The sequence below is a fragment of the Microtus ochrogaster genome, chromosome 22, assembly GCF_000317375.1.
Source record: "Microtus ochrogaster isolate Prairie Vole_2 chromosome 22, MicOch1.0, whole genome shotgun sequence".
Classification (NCBI taxonomy): Eukaryota; Metazoa; Chordata; class Mammalia; order Rodentia; family Cricetidae; genus Microtus; species Microtus ochrogaster.
In genome coordinates this window covers 10,770,228-10,786,262 of record NC_022023.1, presented here as the reverse complement: position 1 = coordinate 10,786,262, position 16,035 = coordinate 10,770,228, and the positions used below count along the sequence as shown (strand labels likewise).

At 43.9% G+C, this 16,035-nt stretch overlaps 1 protein-coding gene across 1 annotated transcript in view; it reads left to right on the top strand.

Annotated features, from left to right (window-relative positions):
* Positions 1–15,552, top strand: part of Blm (BLM RecQ like helicase) — an 81,959-nt gene extending 66,407 nt beyond the window's left edge. The window contains exons 17-22 of the mRNA XM_026784232.1: positions 2,442–2,580; positions 6,158–6,357; positions 7,166–7,358; positions 9,885–10,007; positions 11,809–11,995; positions 14,821–15,552. Coding sequence (XP_026640033.1) covers positions 2,442–2,580; positions 6,158–6,357; positions 7,166–7,358; positions 9,885–10,007; positions 11,809–11,995; positions 14,821–14,995 — 1,017 coding nt within the window. The 3' untranslated portion in view covers positions 14,996–15,552. The remainder of the gene's footprint in view (positions 1–2,441; positions 2,581–6,157; positions 6,358–7,165; positions 7,359–9,884; positions 10,008–11,808; positions 11,996–14,820) is intronic.
* Positions 15,553–16,035: the final 483 nt, after the last annotated feature.

Here is a 16,035-nt window from a genome sequence, read left to right as displayed (position 1 = left end):
AAAAACCAAAAAAAAAAAAAAAAAAAAAAAAATTACTTAATACTTACCAAGCGGTGGTATCACAACACTTTTAATCCCACCACCCAGGATGTAGAGGCAAACAGATCTCTTAGTTCATGAATAGCCTGGTCTACAGAGTGAGTTCTAAGACAGCAAGGGCTGCAACAGAGAAACAAAAAACAAAACAAAACCTTAATAATCAAGAAAATTGCTGACATTTTTTTTTTTAGCTTAAAAAAAAATAGGTCAGGTGTGGTGGTGGAACAAGGTAAGCAGATCGCTCTGAGTTTGAGCCAGCCTGGTCTACACAGTGAACTCCAGGACAACCAAGGCTACTTTGTGAAACCCAGTCTCCAAAAGATAAGTAAATAAATAGTAACGTGGGCCAGGCATAGTAGAACAAGTCCTTAGGAGGCAGTATCAGGAATGTCAGGAATCCAAGGTGTCCTTACTACATAATCTGTCCGTGCCAGCCTGGGCTTCATAAAAACCTCGTTTCAAAAAGTAACAAAAAACAAAAATGTAAGCATCAAAATAATCCAACATGGACAAGCAGAGTATTTTAAATTCAACTATAACATATATTTAGAGATCTCATTCTTAAAACAGGTAGTGACAATAGTATTATGTTTGAAATTACTTGTTTGTTTAACTGAAAACAATGAAAAGGACGTGATAATACAATCCCAGCAGTTTAGAAACTGAGACAGGAACAAGAAAGAGTGTAAGGCCAACCTGAGCTATATAGTAAGATCATGTCTCAAAACTCAGTAAGTGCTCTACCCAAGAACTATATTCCCAAGTCTCCACCCTTTTTATTTTATACTTTAAAAGACAAGATCTTTATAGTTGTCCTAGATTGCTTTAACTGTCAACTTGGCACAATCTATAGTCAGCTGTGAAGGAAGTCTCAATTGAGGGATTGATTGCTAGGATCAGATTAGCCTGTGATGCCTACTGTGGGCAGCACCATTCCCTGGGCAGGAGAGCTAACTAAGCGTGAGCCAGCCAGCAACCAATGTTCTTCCATGATTTCTGCTCCCAAGTTCCTGCCCCAAATTCTCTCATAGGCATACTTGTAAATTGGAATAAATCTTTTCCCCGCTAAGTTAGGTTTGGTTAGAATGTTTTATCACAGCAACAGAAATCAGGCTAGACTAGTAGCCCAGGCTGACCTCAAATTTGCAGCAAGCCTTCTGCCTCAGACTCCCATGTCTTGATATAACAGACACTGAGCCACCACACCTGGCTTACAATTTCCTGTTGTAATGTTTGTGATGCCTCACTGTTTCCAGGTTTTGCACACTTGCAGTGGGCTAGGAACACCCACTGAAGGAGCAGACATGTGACACAGCACAGTAAGTGGTGACACAGAAATGTGCAGGGCGGACAGAATCTAGGTCCACTGCCCTTTCCGCCCACCACACCCTAGAAACGCTGCTGTCGCTTACCCACGCTGTACCCATCCTGTGGCAGGCTGTTCTAGGAACTTGGGGTGCAGGCCAGTATGGAGGATTAGGGTAGATGAAGACAGAAGGGTCCTTTACTCATGAGGATGTTAAAGAGTGGAAACCCTGAGGAAATGAGAAGAGGAACTAAGAGGGATCATCATGTTTAGTGGCCCATGTAGCTAATCCACCACTCTGGAGGTGTATCTGTTCAATGATAACCCGGTCCACATAATTCTAGGAAAAAATATATCACCAAAGACTGACAAGAGATTAGAAAGATTAGAGAATTTGTGAACTGCACTTATGGACAGTGCTTTTCATCCTAAAATCTGTCGTCTCATAAGGCACAGAGCACTGTTCCAAGAATTGTGAAGGATGAAGGACCTGTTTTTTCTACTCAAGAATGGTAGGTAGTTGAAAGACAAGATATATATCTGAAGCAGCAATAACATGGCCACAGTAGAGGCCTAATTATTCTAGAATTTAAGAACGAACATTTGAAACTTCTTAGGTTTTTTTTAATGATTTATTTATTTTTTATTTCATGTGCAATGGTGTTTGCCTGCATGAATGATGTATAAGGGTGTCAGATACCCTGGAGCTACACAGTTGTGAGCTGCCATGTGGGTGCTGGGAGTTGAATCCAGATCCTCTGGAAGAGCAGCCAAAGCTCTTAACCACTGAGCCATCTCTCCAGTCCCTAAAACGTCTTAGTTTTTATTTTATTTTATTTTTTTAGTTTTTCGAGACAGGGTTTCTCTGTGGCTTTGGAGCCTGTCCTGGAACTAGCTCTGTAGACCAGGCTGGTCTCGAACTCACACAGATCCTCCTGCCTCTGCCTCCCGAGTGCTGGGATTAAAGGAACGTCTTAGTTTTTATTCTTCATTTTAGTGTGAAAATAAATTGTAAGTTTTACCACAATTGATATTAAGGTCTAGTAACTGGGTCTCCTTGTCTTAATTATAGCAGAATATAATTTTTTATTCATAGGATTATAAAACAAAAGATGTGACTGATGATGTGAAAAATATCGTAAGATTTGTTCAAGAACACAGTTCATCACCAGGAGCTAGAACTGTAGGTCCTTCTGGAAGATTTACTCTGAACATGCTGGTCGACATTTTCTTGGGTAAGTCCTCTGCTATATTGTTTGAATTATATCAGTTAAGATTAGAAATCTAAAGGAATGATTACAAGTGTATTAAAAAGTCACTAAGGTGAGTTTTCAAACACAAAGACTGAGTCTGATCCCCAGAACCTACATAAAGAAATCCAGACTGGCCATACGTGGTCATGCCCACCTTTAATCCTAGCACATAGGAGGCACGCTGTTACACAGGGAAACTGTCTCAGGAAAGGAAAGGGAAGGAAGGAAGGAAGAAATCCAGACTTGGGCTGAGGAGGCAGCTCGGTGGATACAGTACTTAGCGCAGGAATGATCTACTTCCCACCACTCATGTAAGATCTGGCCTCACAATTCTGTCTATAACCCTAGTGAGTGACAGGAAACTCCCAGGAGCTTGCCAGCAGTCTAGTCAAGATGGAGAACTTCAGATAGAGGCTTAACTTTAACCTCTGCTGCCCACATACATACACTCCTCTGTTGGCTGCCCGGAACTCGCTTTATAGACCAGGCTAGCTTCGAACTCACAGAGATCTGCCTGCCTCTGCCTCTTGAGTTCTGTGATTAAAGGCGTGCGCCACCACTGCCCATCCAGAGACAATCTTGAATGCGTTAGAAAGATAAAACAGGTGCTAAAACCAGACTGGCATTAGGTGGTTGTCAGCGACCCTGGAGACTACAGAAGTGAGTGCATACTAGTGGAGTGCACAGAGGCCCCAACCTGAGCACCCAGAAAGGACCAGTGGACCTCCGCGTTCAGGGCCAGCCAGGGCAACAGTAAGACCCTGTCTCTGAATAATTAAGTAAATGAACAGTAAGTAAGAATAAAAGAAGTAAGGCGCTGCTTCCAGTGGTCAGACTACATACATACAATAGGAAGGAAGGTGGCCAAGAATCCTGTCTGCAGGTACAACAGTCAGTAAATGAGCAGGAGTATATTCATAGCATGGACTGTGTTAGTCACTAGATGTCAGGTGGTAACTCCCGTGGTGGAAGGACTGCTAGGGTTTGTATTCTGGGTGCAGGTGACCACAGAAGCACTCAAACTGACAAGCCAGTGATGGCCTGACTGGAGGTGTAGCTGAGTTGTAGAGCATTTGTCTACCATGCTCCAGGCGCTGGGCTTCACCCCACATGACATACAAATTAAAGGTGATGGAAGGGAGGTTAAGAAGGGCAAGGGTAGAGTAAGATTGTGACTTGCCTGTCCATCCTCATCCTTCTCTCTGTCCCTCCCTCCCTTACCATATTGCCCGTGTAATTTATTTCATTTGTATATGATAAGATACAGTCAGTCTCCTAATTTAAGTAGTTTCATTTCAGGACATAGTTTCTGTTATAAAAATGGAATGGTAAAATAGTCTTTCAAACAAATCTTTGACTACATCTCTGTTAGACTTTTCATGAAAAGATCAGCAGCAGGGAGATAGTGGCACACTCCTTTAATCCCAGCACTCAGTTACTAGACAGAGGGAAGCAAATCTCTGAGTTTGAGGCCATCCTGGTCTATATAAGAAGTTCCAGGACAGCCTGGGCTAAACAGAAATCATGTGATTAAAAAAATTACTGGATTAGAGGTTAAAGATTTTTTGTCACACATTCTTCAGCTTCCCACCAGCTCTTACGTGTGCACGCATGGTACATACCTGACATTCTGTCACTTGGGATGTAGAGGCAGAAGAATTGTCATAAATTTTGAGTCCAGCTAAGATTACATAGCAAAAACCTAAATCTGAAATAAATAAATAAAAATTTATCTCCATCCTTGAGCTTTCTTATGTTATGCTTAGCGGTGGAGTACATCTTTAAAAGCCTGTTAGCAGAGCAGTGGTCCTGTTCTAGAATGTTAGGGAAAACCATCTGAAATTTCAAATGATGTAATTATTTGACCCTCATAAAGTTAAAGTCTTCCAAGGTAGCTGCTCATTCTGGTTATCAGTCATCCATGTTACAGGCTTTTAAAATGGGGAATTGTGATAAGATTGTGAGCCCCCCAGGCATAGTGAAGCATGCCTGTAATCCCAGCACTGGGAGACAGACAGAAAGATACCACAATTTCAAAGCTAAACATGTCTATATATTGAATTTCAAGCCAACCAAGGTTGTGTAGCAGACTGTCTCAAAAAGTTTTTTGAACCTGTTGGTGGTGGTGCATGCCTCCAGTCCCAGCACTGGAGACATAGAAGCAAACAGGTGTCTATGAGTTTGAGGCCATCCTGCTCTGTATAGAAATTATCAGACCTGTAAGAACTCCATAATGAGATCTTGTCTTTAAAAGAAGCAATTTTGGTTTTGTTTTCTGAAACAGGGGTTCTCTGACTGTCCTGGAACTCACTTTGTAGACCAGACTGGCCTTGAACTTACAGAGATTCCTCTACCTCTGCTTCCCGAGTCCTGGGATTAAAGCCACGTGCCACCACAGCCCAGCGAGAAAAAGAGAAAGACTTTATTTTCAACATACCCTGTCTTTTAAAAAAAAAAAAAAAAAAAAAGTATAATTTTTAGCTTAACATTTAAAATTGTGTTAATGTGATGAGATCACTGCTGTTCTCAGGTGACCGGGGCAATGCAGGCACTTCCAGCTTCACCTCTTTTGAGATCTAGTAAAATGCTACATTTGGTTTTAGAATTTGTGTATGCTTTATCAGAGTGTAACAAAATATGCAGATTTAAGTATCTACTTTATAATCGAATAGATATTTAAATAAGTAGGACCAGAGATGGTATTTAGAAAACCAATTCAAAGGCTCTCTCGTAGAGTTCCAGCCCCAGCCCTGGAGAGCAAAGGTCGACGGCCAGCAAGATGGCTCAGCAGTTACAGATGCCTGCTGCCCAGCATGACAGCCTGAGTTTAGCCCGACTGAGAGAGAACCAACTCCTGCAAGGTTGTCCTCAGCTTCTGCAGCATAAGCTGTGGCACATGTGTGCACACAACGAATAAATACTTAAAAAATACTTGTTAAAAGATTGGTAGGCTGGGTATGAGGGCACATACCTGTAATCCTAAGTGCTTGGAAGGTGCTTAGAATGGGAGGATCAGAAGCTCCGATAACTTTGAGGACAGCCTGGGCTATATAAACCCTGTCTCAAAAAACAAACAACAAAATGTTGTGTAACTCTATCAACAATGCACAGAAATATAAAGTATAACCGAGTGGTATAAAGCTACTAGCACATACATAAATTCTTTATTCTTTGCTCTATTTATCTAATGCAATTTTATAAACTGTGAATGCAACGTTTTAAAATAATAAGCTAAATTTTGCTGTGGTTTGGTCAACATGTTCTAAAACAAGGAGAAGTAGGAGCAGCCAGGGGCTGGGGTAGAGTACAAGCTCAGTGTGCACAAGGTGCTGGCTCCTTCCCTGTCACTGAGAGAAAGTACATGCAACCACAGGAACCTTGGAATTCTCCTCAGATATGCTCCTAACTCAGAAATGAAGTCTGTTTGTGCTGTGGGGTTTCCTGTGGAACAGATGATCCCTCCTGTTTGTCCAAAGATGTCCTTGAGTGACTTCTTAGCCTCTTCTGTATGAATAATGATACAGCTATACTTACTCATCTAAATTTTTGAACCTTCTAGGAAGTAAGAGTGCAAAGATTCAGTCAGGAATATTTGGAAAGGGATTTTCTTATTCACGACACAATGCTGAAAGACTTTTTAAAAAGCTGATACTAGACAAAATTTTGGATGAAGACTTATATATCAATGCCAATGACCAACCAATCGCCTATGTGATGCTAGGAACTAGAGCCCAAGATGTACTAAATGGCCACTTAAAGGTAAGGTATTTTAAATGATCATTTTGCTATCTCACAGTGAATGTGCCAGATTATATCATGACTTTAAAGTTCGATGTTCTTCCCTTAGGAGCATATTATGATCTTAATTGGAAAGAGATCTTGAAATTGAACCAATTAATATGATATTTGTCAAAATGGATTTAATAGATATTCAAGCTACTAAATCTTCCTATATTCATTAAATAAGCATTTATGGGCTAGCAAGTAGGTCAGGGGACTTGCTACCTGGCTTCATGACATTAGTTAAATCTCTGAGACCAACATGAACAAAGAAGAAAGCGGATTTTTGTAAATTGTCTTCTACAAACATACCATAGCGTGCATGCATATGTGAGTGCATGACCATACACATGCACACAATTAAATTAAAGAAAAATTAAGTATACATTTATCAAAGGGTACTCTTGTATATGTGCCAGGCCCTGGAAATAGAAAGATGGAAAATGTACAGTCCTTGTTCCCAAGGGGGTTTTATACCTTTCGACAGAAAAGAAATACAAGGGTAGGCAATGTGGCTCAACAGGCAAAGGTACTGCCATTCAAGCCTGGCAACCTGAATTTGATCCCCAGAACCCAGGTAGAAGGAAAGAACTGACTCCAGAATGTCCTGTGACCTCTACACAGTCACCGTGACATACATATGTGCACACTCATGCCCACACAGACAATATTATTAAATAGAATTCTTAAATAAATTTTACAAAAAAAGTCAAACACTGAAAGATGCCATTCCTTGGGAACAAGTGTGCTTCTGCCTGTTCCTCTGATTACTTTCTTTCTCACTAAGGTGGACTTCATGGAAACAGAAAATTCCAGCAGTATAAAAAAACAAAAAGCTCTAGTGGCCAAAGTATCCCAAAGAGAAGAGGTAGTTAAGAAATGTCTTGGAGAACTTACAGAGGTCTGCAAATTGCTGGGGAAAGTCTTTGGTGTTCATTACTTCAATATTTTTAATACGGCTACACTCAAGAAGCTTGCAGGTAAGTGCCTGTGCGCCTTGCTCTTCTGGCTCGGATCAGTGGCCAGAAGTTCTCACTGAAGGACACTATTGTTTCTGAGACAGGGTCTTTTCATTAATCTGTTGCTGTTGAGACAGGGTTTCACCATGTCACCCTGATTGGCCTGGATCTCACTGTGTAGACCAGACTGGCCTTGAACTCATAAAGGTCTGCCTGCTTTTGCCTCTACCTCTTGTGCATGTGCTGGGATTAAAGGTGTGTGCCCCACTGTGCCATGATGAGACAGGACCTTATGTGGTTCAGGGTGGCAACAAATGGCTAATGCCCTAGTGCCAGCCTTCCTGAGTGCTGGGCTTGTAAGCATGAGCTGCTGCTAAGGGGCTTTGTAAAGTCTTGGTCTATTTTAATTATTTTTGGTCTAATCTCTGGGTTTTCAACCCAGAGACACCACTTAAGCTCTTTCTTGAAGTAAAAATATTTAAGATATATACAGTTCAGATATGCGCTATAATTTTAATCTTGTACTTTTCTGTAGAGCTGAATGTTAGGATGTGAATAATTACATCTACAAAGCCAGATGTCAATTACTTTTTGCTTTCCTTCATGACGCTGAGCTATTTCCGTCCAAGTTCTTTGCAGCGAGGATCTAAACATTAAAGAAACTGTCTTAGGCTTCTTTGAATCTGGATCTATAACACTGCTGTGTCTTTAGTTAAGAAATATTTGCTGATCTGAGTTATTTGCATGGGCTGAGTTAGCTTAACCCAGAATTTCAGTGGTAAGGTCTCTGGGGAATGAGTTGTCATTGACTGCTGTGTATCCCTTCTTGCTCTTCCTTCATGAAACCCCATAATCATCACTCTGTCACTTTACCATCCACCATTAAACCTTTCCCTGTCCAGCTGCCTGCCTCTGACATTCCCCATCCTGGCTCTGGGATCTGGCTTTGGTTTTGGTTTACAGTGCTGTTGTGCTGGGGATTTAACCCTGAGCCCCACTGTTCCAGTACAGGTGATACCAGAAGATGTCAACAGAATCTCAGTGAGGTGTAACCAGAGGACAGTCTCGTGTGCTGTTCTCTTCAAGCACCATCCACCTTTATTTTTCCAACAGGGGTCTAGACAATTAGGATCGCCAGCTGTCTGCTGACCCTCAGATGTCCTTGCCTCTGCCTCCCAGCACTGGAATTATATGCCCAGCTTTTACATTGCTGCTGGCAACCAAACTTCCATCCTGTGCCTGTGCAACAAGGACGGTACTGATTGAGCCATCTCCTCAGCTCTCTGACGACATTTCATGTCATTAAACTCACTCTGAGGTGCCAATAACAGGGAGCTTGTTGATCTGCCGACTGTTAATTATTAATAGCTGTACATAAGATCTCACATGCACAAGCAGGAGTGAGCACAGAACAGCTGCAGCTTGTCCAGCAGTATTCATGAGACACTTCTTGACTTCAGAAACAGTGTGTGAGTTAGAGTCAGGGAAAAAGGATGGTTTCCTTGGCTATTAATGTAGTTTCCTAACTGGTCTCTTTAGTTCCAGATGTGAACATAGTATGCTTTTATTTTTTCCAAAACCACTAAACTACAACAGCTCACTAGATACAACACAGTTTTGCCAAAGGGTCAAAGGGTCTGCATCTGCTTGCCTCTCCCACTTCATCTCCCCCTAGCCTTCTTCATGAACCTTCTGCTCTATCCCACAGTCTGTCGCTTTTCTTCTAAACATAGGAATGAGGTGAAAATCACAGATGGGAAAGGATCTGAAATCCACCCTCTGCTCAAGTCAAAAACTTAGGGATTAGCACCCGCTCACTCTCCAAAGCCAGCACTCCTGGCCTCCAGAACAGATCCAGGCCTTCCTAGTCTCTTCCCCCACATCTGACTTGCCCCATCCTTCTTCCTTCAGAAGCACTACGCACGCCTTTCTACCCTTTCCTGTATATACAGCAGCCAGAGTGACCTTTTAACCTCAGGCTTGCCCAGCCATAAGATGTGTGTGCTGTCTCTACAGAGGACTCCAGGCTCCACTTGTCTCACCCTGTGTGGGACTGACAGAGGAGGAACAAACTTGGGCTGGGGCAGCAGCAATGCAGTGTGTCTCTTGAGGTGGAATGTGCATGTCTGCACGACAGGGAAAGAATCAGAGCTAGGACTAGAATGAAGGTGTTCGCAACAAATGCAGGGACAGCAGTCTTGCAGCTAGACAAGTCTTGGGGGTAGTGGGCAAGAGCCGGGTGTGCTGAAGGCTGAGCACACAGCACAGATCCCACCCTCCTGCTTCCCCCAGACACTTGGCTGTCTCGCACTCACTACCTTAGTGTCTATGCCTTTGCTGCTAAAATTGGATGGTGGCTCCTGCCCCCCAACCTGTTTGCTACATTTCCAGTCTAACTTTGCCTTTTAGAAAACTCCCCATGCATGTATCTGGTGCCCAGCAATAGTTGGGTCTTAACAAATATGAGCCAAATGAGTGGATGCACTTGAATTTAGTGGGTTTTCTATGAGTGGTAATTTAAATTCTTAATTTTATGTCCACACACAGAATCTTTATCTTCTGATCCTGAGGTTTTGCTTCAGATTGATGGTGTTACTGAAGACAAGCTGGAAAAATATGGTGCAGAAGTGATTCCAGTATTACAGAAATACTCAGAATGGACACTGCCAGGTTCAGTATCCCGCCAAACATGTTTTCTAAAAGCTTGTTTTAGTGTTAAGCAGTGTATCTCACTGAATTTAATTATGTGATTAATGCATCCTACACCTGTCACATTGGAATCCAGGTTCTAGGAGCAGCCCCTCATGGTGTGCCAGGCACCTCCAAGAGGACACGGTGTTTAGGTCTTCAGGGAAGCCAGTCATTAAACCCACTAATGGAGCCAGGCGGTAGTGGCGCACACCTTCAATCCCAGCATTTGGGAGGCAGAGGCAGGTGGATATCTGTGAGTTCAAGTCCAGCCTGGTCTACAAAATGAGTTCCATGACAGCTAAGACTGTTATACAGAGACACCCTGTCTCAAAAAGAAAAAAAAAGCCCACTAATGGAGGACAGATGGGAACCTCTGAGCCCTCAGTCCTGCACATTGTTCTGGTAAGGCAAGTGCCCAAGGAGTCACAGACTCTGGGACCCATTCCAGATCTACCATCATCTCACTGTGTGATCTTTGTCAGGATACCAGCAACCTCCTTGTGCTTCAGTGTCCTTATCTGAGGAAGGAACATGTTATCTAACAAGCATGTCTAAGATAACATGTAAGAGTAGGGCTTAAGTGCTTTGGGAAAATGAACATGTCACGGGAACACAAGCCTGACTCAGTGAGGACATCAAAGCGGAGCTTCCCAAGGCTGCAGTGGGTCTGTCCTGTGGTGCCTCTTCACAAGCCCAGCACTGGTGTAGGAGTTGCTGACTAAGGGAAACTGAGAGAAGGGGTGGCTTGTGCCGTACAGTGAGTTAGCACCCTCAGTAGGGCTGCTGTCTTAGTTGGGTCTCCACTGCTGTGTAAGCACCAGGACCAAAAGCAGCTTGGGAACGAAGGGTTTGTTTGGCTTATATATCCACATCATAGTCCGCTAACGGAAGCCAAGGCAGGAGCTGAAACAGAGGCTATGAAAGAACACTGCTTATTGGCTTGTTCCATACTTGACTTGCTCAGCCTATCCTCCTGTACAACACTCCAGGACTACCTTCCCAAGGACAGCTTGGCCAAAGGTGGGCTGGACTCCTTCATCAATCAAGAAAACGAGAGCTAGGCAGTGGTGGTGTATGCCTTTGATCCCAGCACTCAGACAGAGAGAAGCAGGTGGATCTCTGAGTTCAAGGACAAGCCTGGTCTACAGAGTGAGTTCCAGGACAGCCAGGGCTACACAGAGAAACTCTGTCTTGAAAAACAAAACAAAAAGATGCAAATATCTATGAAAATTACTTTCTCCCTTGCAAATGTTTTCGTCAGGCCAGGTTCCTGCTTGTTAGCCTGATATGTGAAGTGTTCATAACAATTATGCAAAGAAATGGCATCCGTCTGCAAGGAGTAAAATACGGTACTGAATTTTCTGGTGTGTTTATTATTAGGAGACTGTTGCTTAAAGATGAGGGATTTGTTGCCTTTTTATATTGGACTTTTTTTCTCAGTATGTTTAAGATGGTGAATAAAATCAGCTAATGCTTGTGGCATCCTTCACCTCAGCTTAGTTCAGTGTGAAATGGACATAGGCCTCATGCAGTAGAGTGGGAACTAAACCTGACATCTCCAGTTGAGTTAAATATTACCACAAAATTTTTTAAGTAATGAATTTTGTCTCTCTTTTATTAGATATAAATTGCCGTTTAATACACTTGAGCTTTTAAAACTAGAAATGTTTGATTCCTGCTGAGTTGTTGAATCCATACAGCAGGGAAGCACCAGGAAAGCAGCTAATATTGGGCTCCAAACCCAGGGTCACCTGTAAATGTCTGCATTTCCTATTTGTAGCTGAGAACAGCTCCCCAGGCATGAGCCACACCAGGAGGAACACACCGGAGGAGGCTGACGACGAGGAGCCTGTATCTTCTCACTACTTTGCAAATCAAACTAGAAATGAAAGAAAGAGGAAGAAAATACCAGCCTTCCAAAGGCCCAAGAGGAGGAGAGCTAGTAACGGTGGCTTCAAAGCAAAGGGGTATGGTCTCTGATGTCCTTTGCAGCATCAGTGAAAGGGGAAAAGAGCAGAGGTGCACATAAAGAACATATTTAAATTAGCCATGATTAGGTAATGGGTTGATGGTTAAGACCCAAATCAAAACACAAGCATGGCTTCAGATTTTTAAAATAATCTATTTCAGAGTTTACAAAAATTTCTAAAACTTTGACCTTACCTTGGAATTTTTGTTTGTTTTGAGGTAATTGCTCTTCTTAAGGTACTTTTCCACCCAAAACACAACTCATACTCACTGAGTAAATAAATTTCCAGTGTTTGCTACACTTCCTCTGTGACTGCAGGATTCTCTGGGCTCCTGTTCACAGTCTGGCCTTGAACTTGGTTTATAACCGAGGATGACCCTGACTTTCAACTTCTGCCTCCGCCTCCCATGTACTGACATTAGCTACGTGGGCCATCACACATGCTTTATGCAGTGATGAGATCAAACCCATTGCCTCCTGCATGCTAAACAAGCCTGTCAGCCCAGCTACATCCCAGCCTTCCCCCTGCTTTCAGTGACTTGGAGAGGTGGCTCCTACCTAGCCTTAGCAGGGTAGCTGAGAAAATACCACATGGGGAAATCCAAAAGCCAGGCAAGCCAGGTTTCTTTAGGGCTGTGTAAGTGGCTTCTGTCTTCCCCGCCCTTCCCTTTGCTTGGCTTTGAGCTACAACATGTCTTCACAGGAAGAAACAGGTAGAGTGGCCAGGTCTTGGCAGCAGGTTTGTTTCTTCCCATTGGACCATATCCACCAGCCCCTCTCCCAGCCTCTGCCAGGTGTCTTCCACCTTCTGCCTTGCATCTTTGCCTTTGATCCAGATATGGTGGCCCCACAGAACTGCGCACTGTGACAGACTTGCTTAGACAGGAGGAGGCAAAGCTGCAGTGACCTTTGCAGTTCCCTCCCTCTTCTTCTGGGGATAGAAACACGATTATGTGGGAGAAGAGAAAAGAAGGCAGTGTCACCAAATTGTCTTTTCTTGTTAAATCCATAAACAGACTTCTGACAGAGTACAGAATTAATAGCCTTCATAAATGGTGGCTTGATTTTGTGGTTTTAAGTGCGCAAGTGGCCATCAGATACTCTTCAGTGGGGACGTTTTCTCATTTCCTTCATTTATTCTTCTCCCTGGAGAAACGCTCGTTTCCTTGGTTGCTCACAGAGCAGAAGACCTTAAAAAGCTTCTGGTCCAACCCCGTCGGGTTGAGGGTGGGGAAACCGGCCTGGCCTGCGTGGGAAGGTGGGATTGGACACTGGCTGACACAACTGCTTAAGCACTTTCCCTTCTGCCTGTCTGTGGACACTGAAAGCGTGGGCGATCTGTCATCTGGCTTTGCTTGTTAGAAGAAAGGAGGCCAACACGTTCACTGCTGCCGGCTCCTTTATTTCATTTTCACAGCATTTGTTTGTGAGAAAGAAGCTCTTTGCTGTGCCTCCTGGAGTCTAGTTTAAGGACTAAAACTCATACTTAAACCAGGCATGAAGGGCCGTGCCTCTAACCCTAGCACGTGGGAGGTGGGAGGCAGGAAGATGAGAGTTCAAGGAAATAACCGAGTTCAAAGCCAATCTGGGCTGTGTGACACCTTCTCAGAAAACAAAGCCAACTTCATAGTATCCTACAGCCGGCACCAGTTTCCATGCCAGGTGTAATTAGTCTGTGCCTACCAGCTTGGTAACTAGTCACTAGCCGCAGCATCTTTGCATCTACTCTGGTCCTCTGGGTTTCACAACCCAGCCCTGAGAGGGTTTCCAGCCCCCACACTGCTCACCTGTGCAGTGGGAGACTGTGGGGCTCCTTGCCAAAGCCCTTCACCCCATCAGACCACTGGGGCTCACCTCTTCAGAATGACACAATGAGCCAGGTGTGTTCTAAGCTCTCTGAGTGGGAGGAAAATGGATGAGCCGTTGAAATGGAGGCTGCTGTTGGCAGATTCGTTCTGTAAATCAACATAAACAGCAGGTTTTTGCTCCGGGCTTCATTTCTCAGCAGGAAGTCAGCATAGGGAAACTTTAGGCTGCTTCTCTGCCAGATCTGCAGTGAAATGCCTTCCCTCCAGCAAGAGGTTTAAAATGTTGAAAAACTCTTTACCTAGCCCCAGCAGTGTGCCCTGGAATGCCATCGACTACCCTGGATTCTGGAACTGATGGTGGACCTCAGTGAGTTTGCAGAGCCTCTGAAGGGGCTGCCCACTGTCTCTGTAAACCCACTGGCAGGGTTGCTATGCTCAGGTCAGCAAAGAAGTGATACACCCGACTCAGCTCAGGCTATGGCAGGGCCCTCCTCCCTGTGTGCAGGAGGCAGTGAGCAGGAAGACTTGGCAGGTCTTTGGGTGTAGCTGCTGCCGGCTACGTGGCCCGGACACATGCCAGACCAATGCATGAGGCAGCTTGGTCCCTCCCTACAGAGCAAGATCCATGTTGTGCCTAGGAAGTGGCCACCCAGAGGCTCTGCCCATCTCCACTACCCACAAAACTGTGCCAGTTCGCTAATTCTAGGGTGTCTGATAGCCAGAGATTTGGGGTCTTTTAGAGATGTCTTCACTTCCTCTTTTGTCAGAACAGATCCGGAGCATCTGGCTGTAGGTTGTAGAAGGTGTGACTGGAGAGAGGGTCCATAGGTGGTCACAGCCCATAGAATCGAGTCACTTTAGAAAGGAAACTCACTCTACCCTCTGGATTTCCAGGCAGAAAATGTAGACAGACACAAGACAGAGAAAATCATGCTCGTTTTCCTAGCAAGTTAAAAAAGACCATTAACTTGGTCTCGTTTAGCATTTTAATTTTCTTTTCTTTGCCACATTTTAGGGGCTTTACTACAAGCAGAAAAATGTCTTCTAAAAGTAAATTCTCTGGTGTAACTGGATCCAGCTCGGCCTCGTGTGCTTCTCAAGCAACATCAGCAGCAAGTAGATTGGGGATCATGGCTCCTCCAAAGCCTGTAAATAGAACGTTCCTGAGGCCCGCGTATGCATTCTCTTAACAGCCTGTAAATAGAACATTCCTCAGGCCTGCGTGTGCTTCTCCTAACAGCCCCTCTCAGCACACAGGTCTTGTTTGTCGGCGTCTGACCATCTGCGAGCAGAAAGCTGTTAGTCTTGTTACACCATTTGAAGTTTTCACTTCTATTAATATTTAAATGTATCTCGTGTGATAGTTCTTATTTTTAAATAAACATTTTCTTTGCTGCCACTGCAAGTGTGGCCATTGTTTCTCAGAGCATCTGAAGCAGTGGCTGAATCATCTAGAGAAATTCTGAGTGCAACGTGGCACACTGGAGCCAAAAGAAAAGGCAGCATGGGACATTGTGAAACTGTAGAACCTCTTGTGTGAAACAGCCTCAACAAAAATCAAGTGACAGAGAAAATATATTACATAATAATTCCTATAATATGCAAAGAATATAAATCGTTAAGAGAAAATCAGCACAGAAGACAACAGAACAAAGGCTGTGGATAGACGAGTCTCCCCAGAAAATTCAAATGGCCCACAAATATGTGAGAAAGACTCGCTCTCCCCAATTAAAAGTACAAATTAAAACATGAGGTGCTGTTTTTTGTCAAATTGTCAACAATAGTGCTGGGTATTGTGTCACGCAGCCAAACGTCCCAGTGACTCCAGAGGCTGAGCTAAAGGAACACCTGAGCCCAGGAGTTCAGGACCAGCCAGGACACAGATACATTCTCTTAGGAAGGCTAGTGCGTGTGCCTTTAATTCCAGCACTCCAGGAGGCAGGGGCAGGTGGATCTCTTAGTTTGAGGCCGGCATGATCCAGGACGGCTGGCGCTACACAGAGAGAAACCCTGTCTCAAAAAAGAAAGCAAAACAAGCAAACCTGACAGCAACAGCAAAAATACTTACCTAGTCTGTCCTGGATGAAAATAGCCAATAGACTCTGCTTACAAAAAAAATGTGTTAAGCCGGGCGGTGGTGGCGCACGCCTTTAATCCCAGCACTCGGGAGGCAGAGGCAGGTGGATCTCTGTGAGTTCGAGACCAGCCTGGTCTACAGAGCTAGTTCCAG